The sequence below is a fragment of the Amia ocellicauda genome, chromosome 8 (assembly GCF_036373705.1).
Source record: "Amia ocellicauda isolate fAmiCal2 chromosome 8, fAmiCal2.hap1, whole genome shotgun sequence".
Lineage (NCBI taxonomy): Eukaryota > Metazoa > Chordata > Actinopteri > Amiiformes > Amiidae > Amia > Amia ocellicauda.
In genome coordinates, this window is record NC_089857.1 from 7,142,538 (window position 1) to 7,156,783 (window position 14,246).

The 14,246-nt window shown below is 45.2% G+C and overlaps 1 protein-coding gene across 1 annotated transcript; it reads left to right on the forward strand.

The window, feature by feature from the left end:
• Positions 1-811: 811 nt before the first annotated feature.
• On the forward strand, positions 812-9,013 carry LOC136755389 (uncharacterized). The gene is made up of 5 exons (XM_066711944.1): positions 812-1,344; positions 3,914-4,447; positions 6,439-6,582; positions 7,592-7,682; positions 7,958-9,013. The coding sequence occupies exons 1-5, from the start codon at positions 1,287-1,289 to the stop codon at positions 8,169-8,171; spliced, it is 1,041 nt and encodes a 346-aa protein (XP_066568041.1). The 5' UTR covers positions 812-1,286; the 3' UTR covers positions 8,172-9,013.
• Positions 9,014-14,246: the final 5,233 nt, after the last annotated feature.

The following is a 14,246-nucleotide window of genomic DNA, read 5'->3' on the forward strand; positions in this document are numbered from 1 at the left end:
CTTGGTCTCAGAGTCTCCCAAATGCCATATACACTAATTAGAAGGGGTGTCCACATACTGTTGGCCATGTAGTGTAACAATACCGGACAGTCCGCTAAAATACTGTCCGGGTGGCAACCCTAATCGGCACAGACTTTACAATTTTCTACTTTTTGAATGGTTAAACAGATGCTTGTTATTGGTTTATATGTTGGTTTTGTTAAACAGTTATTTACATGAAAGAAGTAAAAAAAGGAAATGATACAGATAATGATCGCATCAAAGTTTGCACTGTTTTTTGTGTCTCCGGAGCTGGAGCTGGTTAAAAGCAGACAGAGACGGAGCCGCAAGTGTGGAGCTGCACCGGAGCCGCTCCGGAGCTGGAGCTGAACCTCTGGAGCCAGCAAACCCGGAGCACTGCCAACCCTAGTATGTGGTAACTGTACAAATGCTGGTTCTTTTCCATATAGGCCGGGTCTGTCCCAGTGACGCACACTCACCCTTGACAAAAGCCTGCACTCAACACTTCGTCCTTAGCCAAGTAAAGCTGCTGGCCCAGTAACAGAGCTATTCAGTCGCTGCAGCTTTGACACCACGTATAGCAGCCAGAACACCAGCAAAGCTCGCGTCCGTACAGCGCAGATATACGCAGTTCTGGGCGGCTCCACCAATGGGAGCGGTGGAATTCTGCAAATCTGCGCAGATCTGCGGACATCTGCGCTACAAGAACGCGACCTCTGTTCTTGCCACCCCTTCAAGATCCCCCAATTATTGTGCTAAGAGCCCTCCTCCGCGGCGGCAGCTGCACAATAAAGTACATTGTTGGGTAAGCAGTTTACCGTAATAGGCGCATAAAGGGTGTGCAGTTTGTTTTTCAAAGCTGTCCTCCGAACTCCTCCACACAGACCGCATTTCAGCCATCTCTCTCCCGGGACATTAGCATTCTCCGCACCCCCAGTGTGAGGAGCCCAGTCTCAGCACCACCGACCCGCAGAGTCTGCGTCCAGATTGCCGTGGACGGCTGTACATGCGAGTGAGGAAACTGGGGGGATGCAATGTGTTTGTTTTTCACCGAAACGCAATTATGAATCATTAACAGTTACCCAGGACAGATACTGTTGTATTGCAGAATAATGCAAATATATACGTGTATGAAAATGTAAAAGACATTTACTTTGTTCCTTTTGCAAAGTTAGAGCTCGGTGCTATTGAATTGGACTGAGCTGGACAGTATTAGTCCTGGCTTGTTTCTCCTCCTCATTGCACTTCAGACCCCCAGTTGCCACGGGAGACGGCAGGTCGCAGTCATGGGCAGAGAGGCGCAGCTGGTCGGGGTTTTTATTCTGCACATTCTCGCCTTTCAAGGTAAGATTTTGTTTTCGCTTGCTTTGCTCTGATGTGCACAAATACAAACAGGCTACTGTACTCTTAGGAGTCTGTCCTAACAGGCTACTTTGGATCCGTGTATCTTGCTGGGCATGACGGAGTTATCAAACTTTATTAAAGGCGAATTGACTGCGCTGAATAAGGTGGGCATCTCGGTGTATACAGCTCAAGTAATCCAGTCGATAAGGGGAGGGTTATTCAAACTAAAGAAATTCATACTTTCTACTGTATTTATTTATCCTCAAGGTCTCTCTTCACAGACATTCAAATGTTCTCCTTTCTGATACTGATAGTGGCATTGTTGGGGATTCCATTAAAAGGTGGACATCCATGGTAACCTCAGTAAAATGCCCAACTGCTTTGTGAACAGGGGTATTTAGATGCACTAATGAATCAAATTACAGGTTCCCCCTAGACGCAAGGGTAAATCATAGTGTCAGGTGAATTAACTGTATTATTATTAAAGTTCTTTAATAAAGAGAAAACGTGCCTTGGTTTATGTTGTTGCCATTCTTCAGACGAAACGTAGTAAACCTTAGTTTAAAATTACTTGGAGTGTTATAGTATGACACCTAAGCACAGCATATAACTCATATAGAAGGATGTGTTAGAATCAATTTCTTTTTTCTTTCTTTTTTTGTTCTAAAGCTAGAATTGGCTGTTTTGGTATCTTCTAACTTGGAGTCACTAAAAATAGATATTCAGACAAATTTTGGCTGACCCATACTACACTTCCACTCTTTCCTTATTTGGCTCATATAGTATAATATAATATAACATTGAAAGCAATAATAATTTGATTAATGTAACATTACATAGTCACAGTTTGAGATCTGAATAGATTGAACCCATTATAATTAAGTAAGGTATCAATTCAATTAGGTAAATTAAGGACTTTGATATGGGGTTTTCCCCCGAACGCCCATCAAATACTTTTGAAATTCTGTGACAGGCTGCGATGTTGCCAGAATTCTCCACTGGTGTCCCGCTAGAGCTCAGCTTTCTGATCTTGATGTAAGCTGGCATTTTCAGCCACTCCTGCAAATGTTCGGTGTTTTACCTAATCCTTAAATGTGAGGGATCATGTGAGATGATATAATCATAATAAAGTGCTCTTAATACAAAGGGGCAAGGGCTTCAGAGTTAGCTAACCATCTCCCCAGTACTGAACAGCCTGTTGCATTTTTACAAGGGCTCTGAAACTGCAGACTGCAAATTGGGTTATAACAAGTGCACCTCGAATCCAAAGAGTCTTTAAAATAAAAAACTGTAGAATTCTTCAAAACGATGCTACATACATCTCATGGATCAAATGAGTAGATTATCTGAGTAACTGAGAACTCCAGTGGGAAGGAAAACCCAATGACCTGGTGAAGAGACTCCAGGAATTGAACTTTGATTTAGACTCGCCTTAGCTAGCAACTGGAATTCTGCCCAGATGTGGCGACACCTCCGCTGTTGACGTGTGTGGGCATGTGTGTGAGTGTGAGAGAGTGTGTGTGTGTGTGGTGTACAGCGTCGGGTGTCCTATCCTGTACAAGAATCTCGCTGCGCTGGTTTTCATAGCAGATAGCGTGTCCTCTGACCAGAGATTGGCATTCCATTCCTGGTTGACAGTCCTCTATAATTAGCCAAGGACACTGAGGATCATACAGAGATAGGAGGCAGGAGAGTGGTACAGTAAGACCCAGGGATTTTTATAACACAGGGTACAGTGGCTCTCAAAAGTATTCACCCCCCCCCTTGGACTTTCCCACATGTCATTGTGTTACAACATGAAATCAGAATGGATTTAATCAGGAGTTTTTGCCACTGATCAAAACAGAAAATGTCCATAATGTCAAAGTGAAAAATATAATCTGCACATTGTTCTAAATTAATTACAAATACAAAACAGAAAATAATTGGATGGATAAGTAATCACCCCCTTCAGTCAATATTTGGTAGAGGCACCGTTGGCTGCAATTACAGCCATGAGTCTATGTGGATAAGTCTCTACCCGCTCTGCACATCTGGACACAGTGATTTTTGCCCATTCTTCTTTGCAAAATTGCTCAAGCTCCATCAAGTTGGATGGGGATCTTTGGTGAACAGTAATTTTCAATTCTTTCCACATGCAGTATTCTCAAATGGATTAAGGTCCAGGATTTGAACTCCAGGACTGTGGCAGGGAGGGGGTTAATTGTCCCTCCCTGCCTGCTCATGGACTGCAGGTGGCTGGGGTGATTGATCAATTAAGGTCAATCAACCCCAGCCACCTGCTATATAAGGAGGCCTCAGCCTCCCATTAAGGCGAGTTGGTGTTGGTGGGTTAGAGAGTTGGGTGTGGGAGGAAACCTGCCTAGTTTGGTGTTTTGTTGGGGCTTTCTGTTTTGCTCTTTTTGTGGCACGGTGAAGTCCTTTGACCAGTGCCAATCATATTTGTAATTAATTTATTATTATCCATTCTGATTTCATGTTGTAGAACAATGACCTGTGGGAAAGTCCATGGGATGAATACTTTTGAGAGCCACTGTGTGTCCCCTCCCCACTCCCCTCTCTCTGGCAGAGACGGTGGGATTCAGCATGAAGAATGAGCAGCTGGGCAAGTGCGTGCAGCTGTGGGAGGTGAAGGGGAAGGGCAGGGTGACTCTGGAGGAGTGCCGGCCTGGATTGGGAATCCAGGAGTGGCTGTGGCACCCTGACACCCAGGCACTGACCAGCCTGAGGACAGGGGAGTGCCTGAGCGCCCCGCGGACCCAGGAGCATGAGCCTGTGCGGCTGCAGAGCTGCGTGGCAGGAGGAGGCAGAGGGGCATTGGAGGGGCAGGCCTGGGGCTGCTCCAAGAAGGGCCACCTGACCCTGCAGGGGAAGGGGCTGCACCTCAGCGCTCGTCTCGGCTCCACCAAGGTGTTCCTGTCCAGGGACCGTGGTCGGGCCAGCAAGTGGAGGACCCTGGCCAATCATACCGTCTGCGCCCAGGCGATGCGGTCCCCCTCCTGGCATCACTATGAGAACACGGCTGCCACCACACAGCACACAGCGACACCCACCGCCAGCCTCCACTTCACCAGCCCTCCGGCCAGCACCAGACGCCAGCTGAGTAAGAGCACCCAGCATCCCCTGCCCCCCAGCTGGAGCCTCCCTGGCATCCCCAGTCAGCCCTGTAGTGCCATGTGCACATCTGTCACATCTGTGTGCTTGTAGCGCCTCATCTGTGTGTTCAGTAGATATCATCCATTGGCAAAGAGCAGCTCAGCATTGCACCCCAGTACATTGTCAGTCACTACAGCAACAGACTGTTCTTTATTATGGATCTGTCAGCGTTTTCTGTTCCCGTGATCAGGCAGAGTCTGGTTGAAGACTTTATTGTTCTTAGTGTGCACAGCCTCAGTATGCCTAGTGGAAGATGCTTCAGTGGGGTTAGTGCCAATCATAGCCATTTATACCCTTACAGTTTAGACCTGTCTGTATAGTAATGCAGTTATGCAGTGGTCCTGGAGGAGCCCCTACCCTTCTGTTCTTTGTTCCAACTGAGCTCTCAATTACTTAATTGAACCCTTAATTGAACTAATAATTTCCACCATAAGAGCCTTTTAATCATTTTAAACAGTAGGGGTTTTAAGCTAAGTAAAGAATGCTATAAAGGACATATTAAAAATCCAGCTCCTTTGTTATACTATTTAAAAAGTCAAATCTAAGCAGATTGTTACTTCAATTAAGGTTTGATTAAGTAATTGAGAGCTCGGTTGGAACGAAAAGGGGCTCCTCCAGGACCAGGGTTGGGAATCTGTCATTTTCCAAACCCTGGACCCGGACAAATTAATCACAACATCCACTTTCTTGGGCTGAGTTTTACTGTCATCATTGTTTCAGTGACATTTTCAGGACCCATCTTGCATGTTGTCAATTCTGGAGTCAGCCTTGACATTGCTCTTGGGCAGCAATATAACTCTTTCCTTCCTGTGGAGAAGTATAAAAAGGTTACACTGAGGTGCATCAGTATAAAACCGAATATATGAAAATGTTAATACTGTCAATGTGTTGATGGCTTCAGTGTTAATTTCCTGTGTTTGGAGTGAGTGAGGGTAGCTTCTGAGATAGATTTAGAGGATTGTAGGGCTCCTTTGGACAGAAGTGTATGTTTGGTGGGGGGGGCAGCTCTGTGTTACAGGGATTCATCAGGTCATTGGCTCATAACAATAATATAAGCAAATATATTGAGTCTTGTGAACTCTTCAAGTTATGCTTGAAATAGCAGAGTGAAGTGGAATTAAATTAGGAGTTCAAGTATAGTGAAGCCTCTGACAGTTCTCATAGCAGTGTCATGTGTCTGCATCACTTCACCCCTGTTAGATGTCATTCTCCATTGTAAATAGTGTCCTTGCCATGGCTTACTATGTGCAGTAACATACTCCTCTGGATTTAACTGTCATACAGCAATGTACAATGCTTTGAATGTGATGTCGCTGTACCAGTAAACATTAACAAGGTCTCTACTCTGTAATATTGTTTCAGTCTCTCAATTTACCAGAACAAGAGATAATACAGCAGGCCAGTCATATGCAATCTAAGATAAAATATCAGATGTACCTCTCATACTGTAGTTGCAGCAGTTGTGTTTGTACAACTACAGCAGAGTCTATTTTCAAGTGAAATCACAGCACTTTCAAGTGACTTTGATCATTCATATTCCTGTTCCCACTTCACTGCAGATGAATCGTTAAAGAGATCTTGTTGAAAAGTGTTCTCCAAGTCTTTTCATTACAAAGAACAACTGCAGGGAAGTGCGCTTTGACTGGGCACTTTGTAGACATTTTGTTTACTTCCTTAGCAAGAAAAGGAGATTTCCGCTTAATGGACGTTTGGGGATAAACTTGCAGTCAGAGACAAACTGTCAATACTGAAGACATTCCTAAAATAGAATAATTCATTAATTATACATTTTCTGTATTTCAGAGTCGCCACACAATTCTGTCCCCCATTTATTGGCACAGGATTTGAAAACGGAATAGAAACATGCAGTCCCTCGCCAGTCCTTGTGCTAATGCACAAGGTAGGTGTCCAGTCTGATCCATGCTGCTTCTGTTTCAGGACTTACAGGTGCTGCCCTCATGGTGGACGGCCCAGGGTCTCCAAGCCCCTCCGACAGGGAGCCCAGGACTGAGCTGCCCCCACCATCTGACACCAGCACCCCCCCTACAGGACCCTCCACCACCTTCTTCAGCCTGGACTACGGTGGGTCCTGGACGAGGGCATTCAGGCTTCTGGGCCAGAATTGATCACCAAACACTGCACCAAGAGATGCAACCCAGTCTGACTGCTCAGTGGTAAAGGTCTTCAGTCCTGTTCCCCAGAGAGCCCCAGACGATCAGGTTTTATTTACATTTTTGGTTAGTGATTAATTAAGCCAGTAACTGGTTCAATCAAGTAGTGGAAAGCCATCTTTGTGATGAAAACCAAAAGGTCCAGTAGTATCCAGGCCCAGAACTGGAGAGCTCTGCCCTGTCAGATTGCTGTGATTCCATAGGCAGGATTTTAGCATTGTGGCTGTATTAGACCTCCATGAGCACTTGCAGTTCCTCCATTTTTCCAGGTGGTGGCAGTGTGGCCTAAGAGTTGACAATTCAGTACTAAAGTCAGACAACAGACCGAGGAGACAGATTAATGGTGTGAATAATGCGAGAATTTACAAGAAGTGCAATTTCTAAGTTACAGCTGCTACTCAATTCTGCTGCTAGAATACTTAGATATTCTAATATCCATGCACATATAACCCCTGTCCATTTGCATTGGTTGCCTATTATTGCCCAACTAATAATACAAGCTCCCCCTTCTCTATCTCTCACTGTGGCCCACACCGGGTCTCCACAAACTTAATCAGTGTGCCTTCCTTTTCGGACAGCTTTGTTTGGACCTTGCTCCTTTAGGTATCTTGCACCACGACCCCCGACAACGTGAGATGCACACAAACACAAATTCCTTCTTGGAAAGTTGCTTGTTTGATCAGGCCTTTAACAACTAAGTGCTGATGTGTTTGTTTCTTATGCTGTAAAGCGCCTTGAGACACTTTTAGTGTCAATGGGTGGTATTTAAATAAAGAATGATTGATTTATTGATTGGAGAAGATTTAAGTGGTTATAATGGAATGCTTGAATTAATACCTTAAAAATGTACGGCCATGAAAAAAGATTTGTGAAGGAGAGGAGGTTCAAGCTGTGAGTTCTGAGTCTGTTCTCGTTTGCAGGGATGACCTGGAAGGTGGCCATGCTGGTCCTGAGTGCCCTGGCTCTGCTGCTGGGCCTGACCATCCTCATGCTCAACATTCACTTCAACAGGTAGGACCCGGTGCTGGTAGAGCAACAGAACTGCTTGCCTCACATTGGAGGAGGCATGTGTATCAATTCTCAGAGTCAGACTGCTGCTCAGTTGCAACTGGTCAGGACTCGCCTGTTCTTTTAACATTGGTTGGTCAATCACTGTCATTTCTAAAGCCCATGGCCCCCAGTGGTTCCCAGAGTCCTGGTGCCCAGTGAAGTGCCGACTCCTATATCTGTCCTCCCTCGCTCTCTGTGCTCTGAGTCTGTGCTGCCCCTGCTCCCATCTCTCTCAGGAAGAAGAAGCTGGTGTGTGTGCTGAAGTCCTACAGCCAGACGGAGAGGGCCGGCCAACCTGGGCGGGCAGCAGTGGACGAGAGGGCTCCCCTGACCCAGCGCCCCCCCCTGCCCTACCGCTCACCATCCCTGCAGCGCGGAGAGATCCTCATCGAGTGGAAGGACGGCACCGTCACCCCGCTCTTCGACAACAGCAGCTACCTGACAGACTGACGGGCCCAGGGAGACGCGGCCAAGACATGGCACGTGTGTGCCGTATGACTGCAGTATGTGTGCCCATGTGTGTTGCGTGGCTGCAGTATGTGAGCTGTGCCCGTCGTTGTTTGTGTGGCTGTGCGAGACTGTATTAGTGAATTTCCTGCTGTATTGCAAGACCAGGCACGATCTCGTTGAGCTGTCGAAGGCAAGACTAACTCCTGAAACAGACAAATCTGTAGTTCTCTCTCATGCAGAAAAGATAATGGCTTTATTAACAAATACTTGATTTACGATTTTCCTAAAGATTAGTGTTTATGCTCATTTTTTCGGATGACATTAAAGATGGCACGAGTAAAGGAAAAGGCTTTATTGACAAAGATTTTAATTATTTATGACTTTCACATGCACGTAACCCTTTATAGCTAAACAGGTGTTGTTGTTTCTTCAGGACATTAAAAGCTTTATTTAGATATTAATGTGACCGGAAATTCTTTACAACTCTGTGTTCATTAAGGCTCTGTTTTATTTTACAGTAATTCTGATATAATGAAATGCACGTTAACTGTCCACATGTTAGCAAATACAAAAAATCTGTTTCTTAAAGCCTGTTGAAAATTGTTACTTGTTTTTAACTTTATCGAAGTGTAACCTGGTAAAGTGTTTAGAGACTGTATTGGTATTCCACCTCTTACTGCTTACTCTTCTATGTGTCCTGTGCTGTCCTCGATCACATGTTCTGTCCCTGTAGTACATACTAAGGAATTTTTACCAGATTATGAGATAATGAATAATTTATAGAGATCTGTAGATGTCACCAGTCTAACCTGCAGTTTCAATAAAGGAGCATCAGTACTGTACAGAGCATTGTGTTGTGTGTGTTGTGCGGTGTGCTGGGCCTGCCTCAGTGCCCAGCCTGTCTACGATCACTGGGCAACGCTGCAAGTAACATGATCGTCAGATTCTCTGTGTAAATGCACTGTAAATTCCTAGCACTGGTGCTAATACACATATTTGTGTATCTGTGTCCACTCTACCATCGTTTCCTGCTTCACAGAGGTTCATGCTTGGTCTGCTTGACTGAGGTTAGAAGTGCTGTACCATCCTGTTTTCCCGTGGCAGAGAGCAGGGCAGCGTACCAAGCAGGTGCGCCCATCTTTTGATTCTGAGCTTTGTTTTTCATGAATGCGTGGGAGGGTTTAAAGAGAGGCTTATGACGGGAATTTCCACAAGCCTGCGAGCCCTGTGATATGTTACAAAGCTTTTTTTGCTAATAATACAATCAAATCTGTCAGCATGGGGGCCTGTCTTTGGGGTGAGAGAGAGTCCCAGATGCCTTTCTAAGCTGTTGCGGTTGTGAGCTCACAATTGGCTGATATACCAGCCTGTTCTTATTCACCAGCAGAGGGCGATGCTGTTTACATGTCAGGCATCTCGGGCTGCGTGTCCAAGTGCAAACACTCTCCCAAATTACAAATATTCCTGGCTATACCAGTGCATTATAACTTTATATGATCTCCAATGAGATACATTTACTATAATGACCCACAACATGTACTGTCAATGTCACCCTCTAACCTAAGCCACAATATGACCAATATCTCCCAGCTTCCTTTGTGTAAATTAAAATGTAATGGGCGTCAATTGATGCCTCCCCACAAGACTACCAAATGAGTGTGTGTGTTAGTGTGCGCTTATGAATGTAAGCCTTGCCACAGGTTTTGTCCGAGCTCCTTTTAAGTGAAAAAAGACCCTCAGCACCGGAAACCTGGCTTCAGTCTGCAAAATATTTACAGTCGCATACCTTGCCACCCCAGAGCTCTGATGCAGCATGTCATGCACCCAGCCCCTGTCATTAGCGCTAATAACAGCACTCTGACTTAGCTGGCTTCTTCTGGATTTCTTGTTATTGTGGCTGAACACGAAGCTAATTGAAGAGATGAGTGTTAAGCTGTATAAATGTGGCACACTTAATTTTGACTTGGGGATCAGTGTTTAATATGCATGCTAATTAAACCATTCAAGCACCTCCAAAAGCCACTTGTACAATGCGTCTCTCCATACTGGCTCTACCTGCTCGGGACTCGATTGTGCCCATGTTTCTTGTTGGTTCTTGTTTTATTTTTGTCGCTCCCTGAACATAATTCAGTCTGCTCCCAGAGTGGGGCTGAGGGCGATGCACTGGGAGGAAGGCAGAGTCAGTACATTCTTAAAATATCCACACCCCCTAGGCTCCTCTATCCATCTGACCTATTCGCCAAAAACAAAAGAAAATAACTTGTATATATTACTTTTGAAATTAATTGTTTACTGAATGCGGTTAGGAATCTGGGGACGGCCCTGTGTGCCTGCAGCATCCGGGGATTTTGGCCATCTGTGATGGCAACTGCGTGTCTGCAGGGAATGCCAAGGTCGCAGATTTGTATTGCACTGGATTATTTTGAACTTTACAACCATCCTAGTCTCTATTGTGGCTGACCCTGTTTACAGAGTCTCTGAACCTCTGTATTGTGCTATTATCCGGTCACTGGCCCTGACCCACTGTCCCACTGGCCATCCTCCAGAGGAAATGAGCAGGAGGAAACACAGCCACTTGGCTACCTTCGACCGCACGGCACAAAACACAGCTGCTAAAGTCGTCCACAAAGAGGAATAAAAAAATGAAATTTGAGTAAAATGCAAAAGGAGATTGATGGATAAGATTTCCATCGCAACAAGAGGATTAAGTATGGTGCATTATTCTTAGAAGTGGCTGCATCCTGGGCCTGCCCAGTCTTTTAAACAGATCTCAGGAATGTATCTTTCTGTACCTACTGACTGCCTGATTAGATACAGGGGATGAATGTTTTTGTAGCTGGATTACCACTATTGGAAAGGGCTGGAGAAAACACTCCTGTTGCCAGCTGCCAACCCTGCATATGGTTATAAACTAAAGCACACCCACAGTGCTGGGTAACAGCGTGTGGGTAGGGTACAGTGCAAGAGGGAGTCGGGGCCCATGAATGGCTACATAAATCTGTTGTGTAGGCTCTTGGCACTGCTTTGTGTGAGCAAGAACCACAACCCCTTCCTTATCCTTTCTATAGGTAATAGAGAATGAGAATAAGTAAAGAAAATGTTGAGCAGAAAGCAATGCCATTTGTCCTTCAAAGTGTCTGATAACTAATGGGTCCAAAGCTTTCATCCAGCTGTTTCTTGAAGAAGTCATAAAACCACTTTCTCTACTGTCTGTAGATCGGCTGTGTCGAGCTTCCAACGACACCCACTGCTGAAATTCAAGGCTGGCGGGGGCCCTACCCTCAATTCCTGAAATATGCAGATTGGGTCTTGTTGTTTCTTATCGGTGGTAAGATAAATGACATAAACCTGCAAGCCTCCATGTGTTAAATCTATGCACTGCTCTACCTGTCATTCATGTCATGCTCTAACTGGCTTCGAAGACACCAACCTGCAGGGTGGGGCGTAATAGTGGGGAAAGAGACAGTTGGGCAAACCAATTATAGAAGACATTAGAAGTAAACAATCAGGGCTTTTTTGAACTCTATGCTATCAGCAGACTGCTTCCACTTGAGATGTAAACAGCAGATACTAGTAAGTATTTAAAGATTCTTGTTTTTTTATATAAAGTAAACTGGGCAGATCTGGTGGGCAGCCATGGGGAAACGGAGGAATTCACCTGTTTCTGAATCTATGGTGTGGTAAAAGTACATTAAAACTATATTGCCTGTATTGTAATCAGATAACAGGAATCTCCTCAATGCAGGTGCAATGTATAGCTCATCACCAGACTTCCATTGATTTCTATTGCTATGTTTTTCTTTCTTTCTTTCTCACCTATTCAAACCCATTCCAACAAATTAAGTGCAACTGTTTGGCAGTCAGCAGAGAGAGAGAGAGAGAGAGAGAGAGGGAGAGAGGGAGAGGGAGAGGGAGAGGGAGAGGGAAGGTGGACAGGAGAGGTGTGCAGGTGAGCATATGCTCTCATGCCCCGGCTGTTTTTTTGCATTTTTGCGTACAGACCCGCTGGGGTCACAGGCCACGTAGCCGCATAGGCTCTGAGGTTCACACAGAGTTTGCTCGCCTATGTGCAGACGATACGCAGTCGCAGGGTGAAGCTGCATCAGATAACAGTGAATTCCTCCCATCCCCACCCTCTTTAAAATGCTTTCCCACTCTTGTGTTCCTGGGAAGTTATGAAGGTTCAGATTTACTGCCGGCCAAGCGAAGAATTCCTTCTCCAGCTCATCCATCCTGTCCCTCCCTCTCTCTGTCTGCTGTGAAAGCAGGCCCTGATCTTGAAGCTCTGTGCAACCAAAAAACAGGCGTTCCCCACTGTGTGGTAAACCTACATCTCCATTCACTGTAATGAGCCAGGAATAGAAAACCCGCTGTTTTGCTTTGGGGAGAAAAGAAAAAGGAGAATAATTATAATTTGTATTATCATCCTTCACCATGGTACAGACTACATGCTACAGGGCTAGTGTCTTTCAATCACCATGGTAACACCAATAAAACCTCCAAAACAAAATCATTTTGCCAAAGAACATATATTAATCCCTTCTGATTATATGTTATTGGGTGCCAAGGGTGTATTTGGACGGGATCAGGAAGAAAGAGTGATGTTGTCTGTTTTGAGGAGGGAAGACTGCCTGAGGGGTCCTGCTCCTTGGTGTGACTCAGCTGGCCTGCCTGAACAACCCCTCCAAGGGCAAATCCTGGGATTCACAGGGAGAAGGGAATGTGAAGTGCGATTCCATGACAACACTGAGACAGGGGTGGGGCATTTGAACGCTTGGCTGTAAAAGACAAATGTTTTGTATGGAGTGGAATCTGTGTTGGGGTCTCTTGCTTCTCTCCCCTGTTCTGGTGCACATGTCTGTGCCTAAGCTAGCTACAATTATGCCCAGCACAATTAAAAATCACAAGGGCATCACTCCTGCAGAATCCCGGGTGTGCTCAAATCTCCCTCCCAGCTTGCCAGTGCTGTAATGTGACTTTATTCCGCGGGGTAGGAGACATTACAACTATTAACTGTATCAATTCCAGCAGCAGCATGGTAGCGGGGCAGCAGGGATTGGGTTTCTCAGAGGGAAAATGTCTGATCCAGTTGGAAATATATCTTCTCCAGTTGGAAATTTAGATGGTTTGCAAAACATTTCCTCAGCCAAATCCCCCACCCACCCCGGTCGGAGATTCTTACTCACTGTTATTGTCTCCGTCCCACGTCTGACGAATTATAATTTCACATGCTCCACCCCCTGCTCTGGTCCGGTCTTCAGAGTAACCTCATAGCGCCAGACAGACTCACTGGGTTCCTGCAGGCCACAGTCGCCCCGTAACGGTTCCTCCCCAGCTCAAAAACGTCCCGGGGTGAAGTGTCACCTGATAACGCTGAATTCCTCAAATTCCCACCCTCTTTGAGAGGCTTTCTCATAGGCCCATCTGTTTGTTGGGCTTCTGGAAGTTTTCACACAAAATAGATCTTGTGTACTGAGCTCTTGACGACTCACTTTCTTCAGCATGTGTTATGGATTCTCATGCTTTTCACTGACCTGAATGAAGACTTATCAACACAAATGCAAATTTTGCAAGGTTATTACTCTTAAGAGTTTATCTTAGCTTAGCTGTGTTGGATTGTTTTTCTAGTTGTTTATATTGGATCCTTTCTACCTCCCAGCACTAATTCAATTTGTTTTTTAACTGATCCTAGTAGCTGGAACCTGATTGATTAGTAGGAAGTAAAAAGTAACTTAATTGGAATTCAGTTTCTGTTTGGCTGCATGTTTGTGTCATTAAGAGGGTTATTTTGAACCCTTTGAGTTTGACAAGAACAGGCACGTCGCTGAAAAGTGTCATAGGCAGAGGTTGATATTTTGAAAGCCAAGCTTATCACTTAATCTTGACATCGTTGGTATTCAGTGACAGCCTCTGAAAGCAATCCTTCTTGGTGACCATGCTGAGAAGGATATGGTCATTAGCTGGTTTATACTCTCCATTTGTTTCTCAACGTAGTAGATCTTTGTAAATGAATAATTGTGCATTTGGACTACTGTGGCCGTCCTCAGGACAACTCCCAAAGTCTAGCAAGACCTG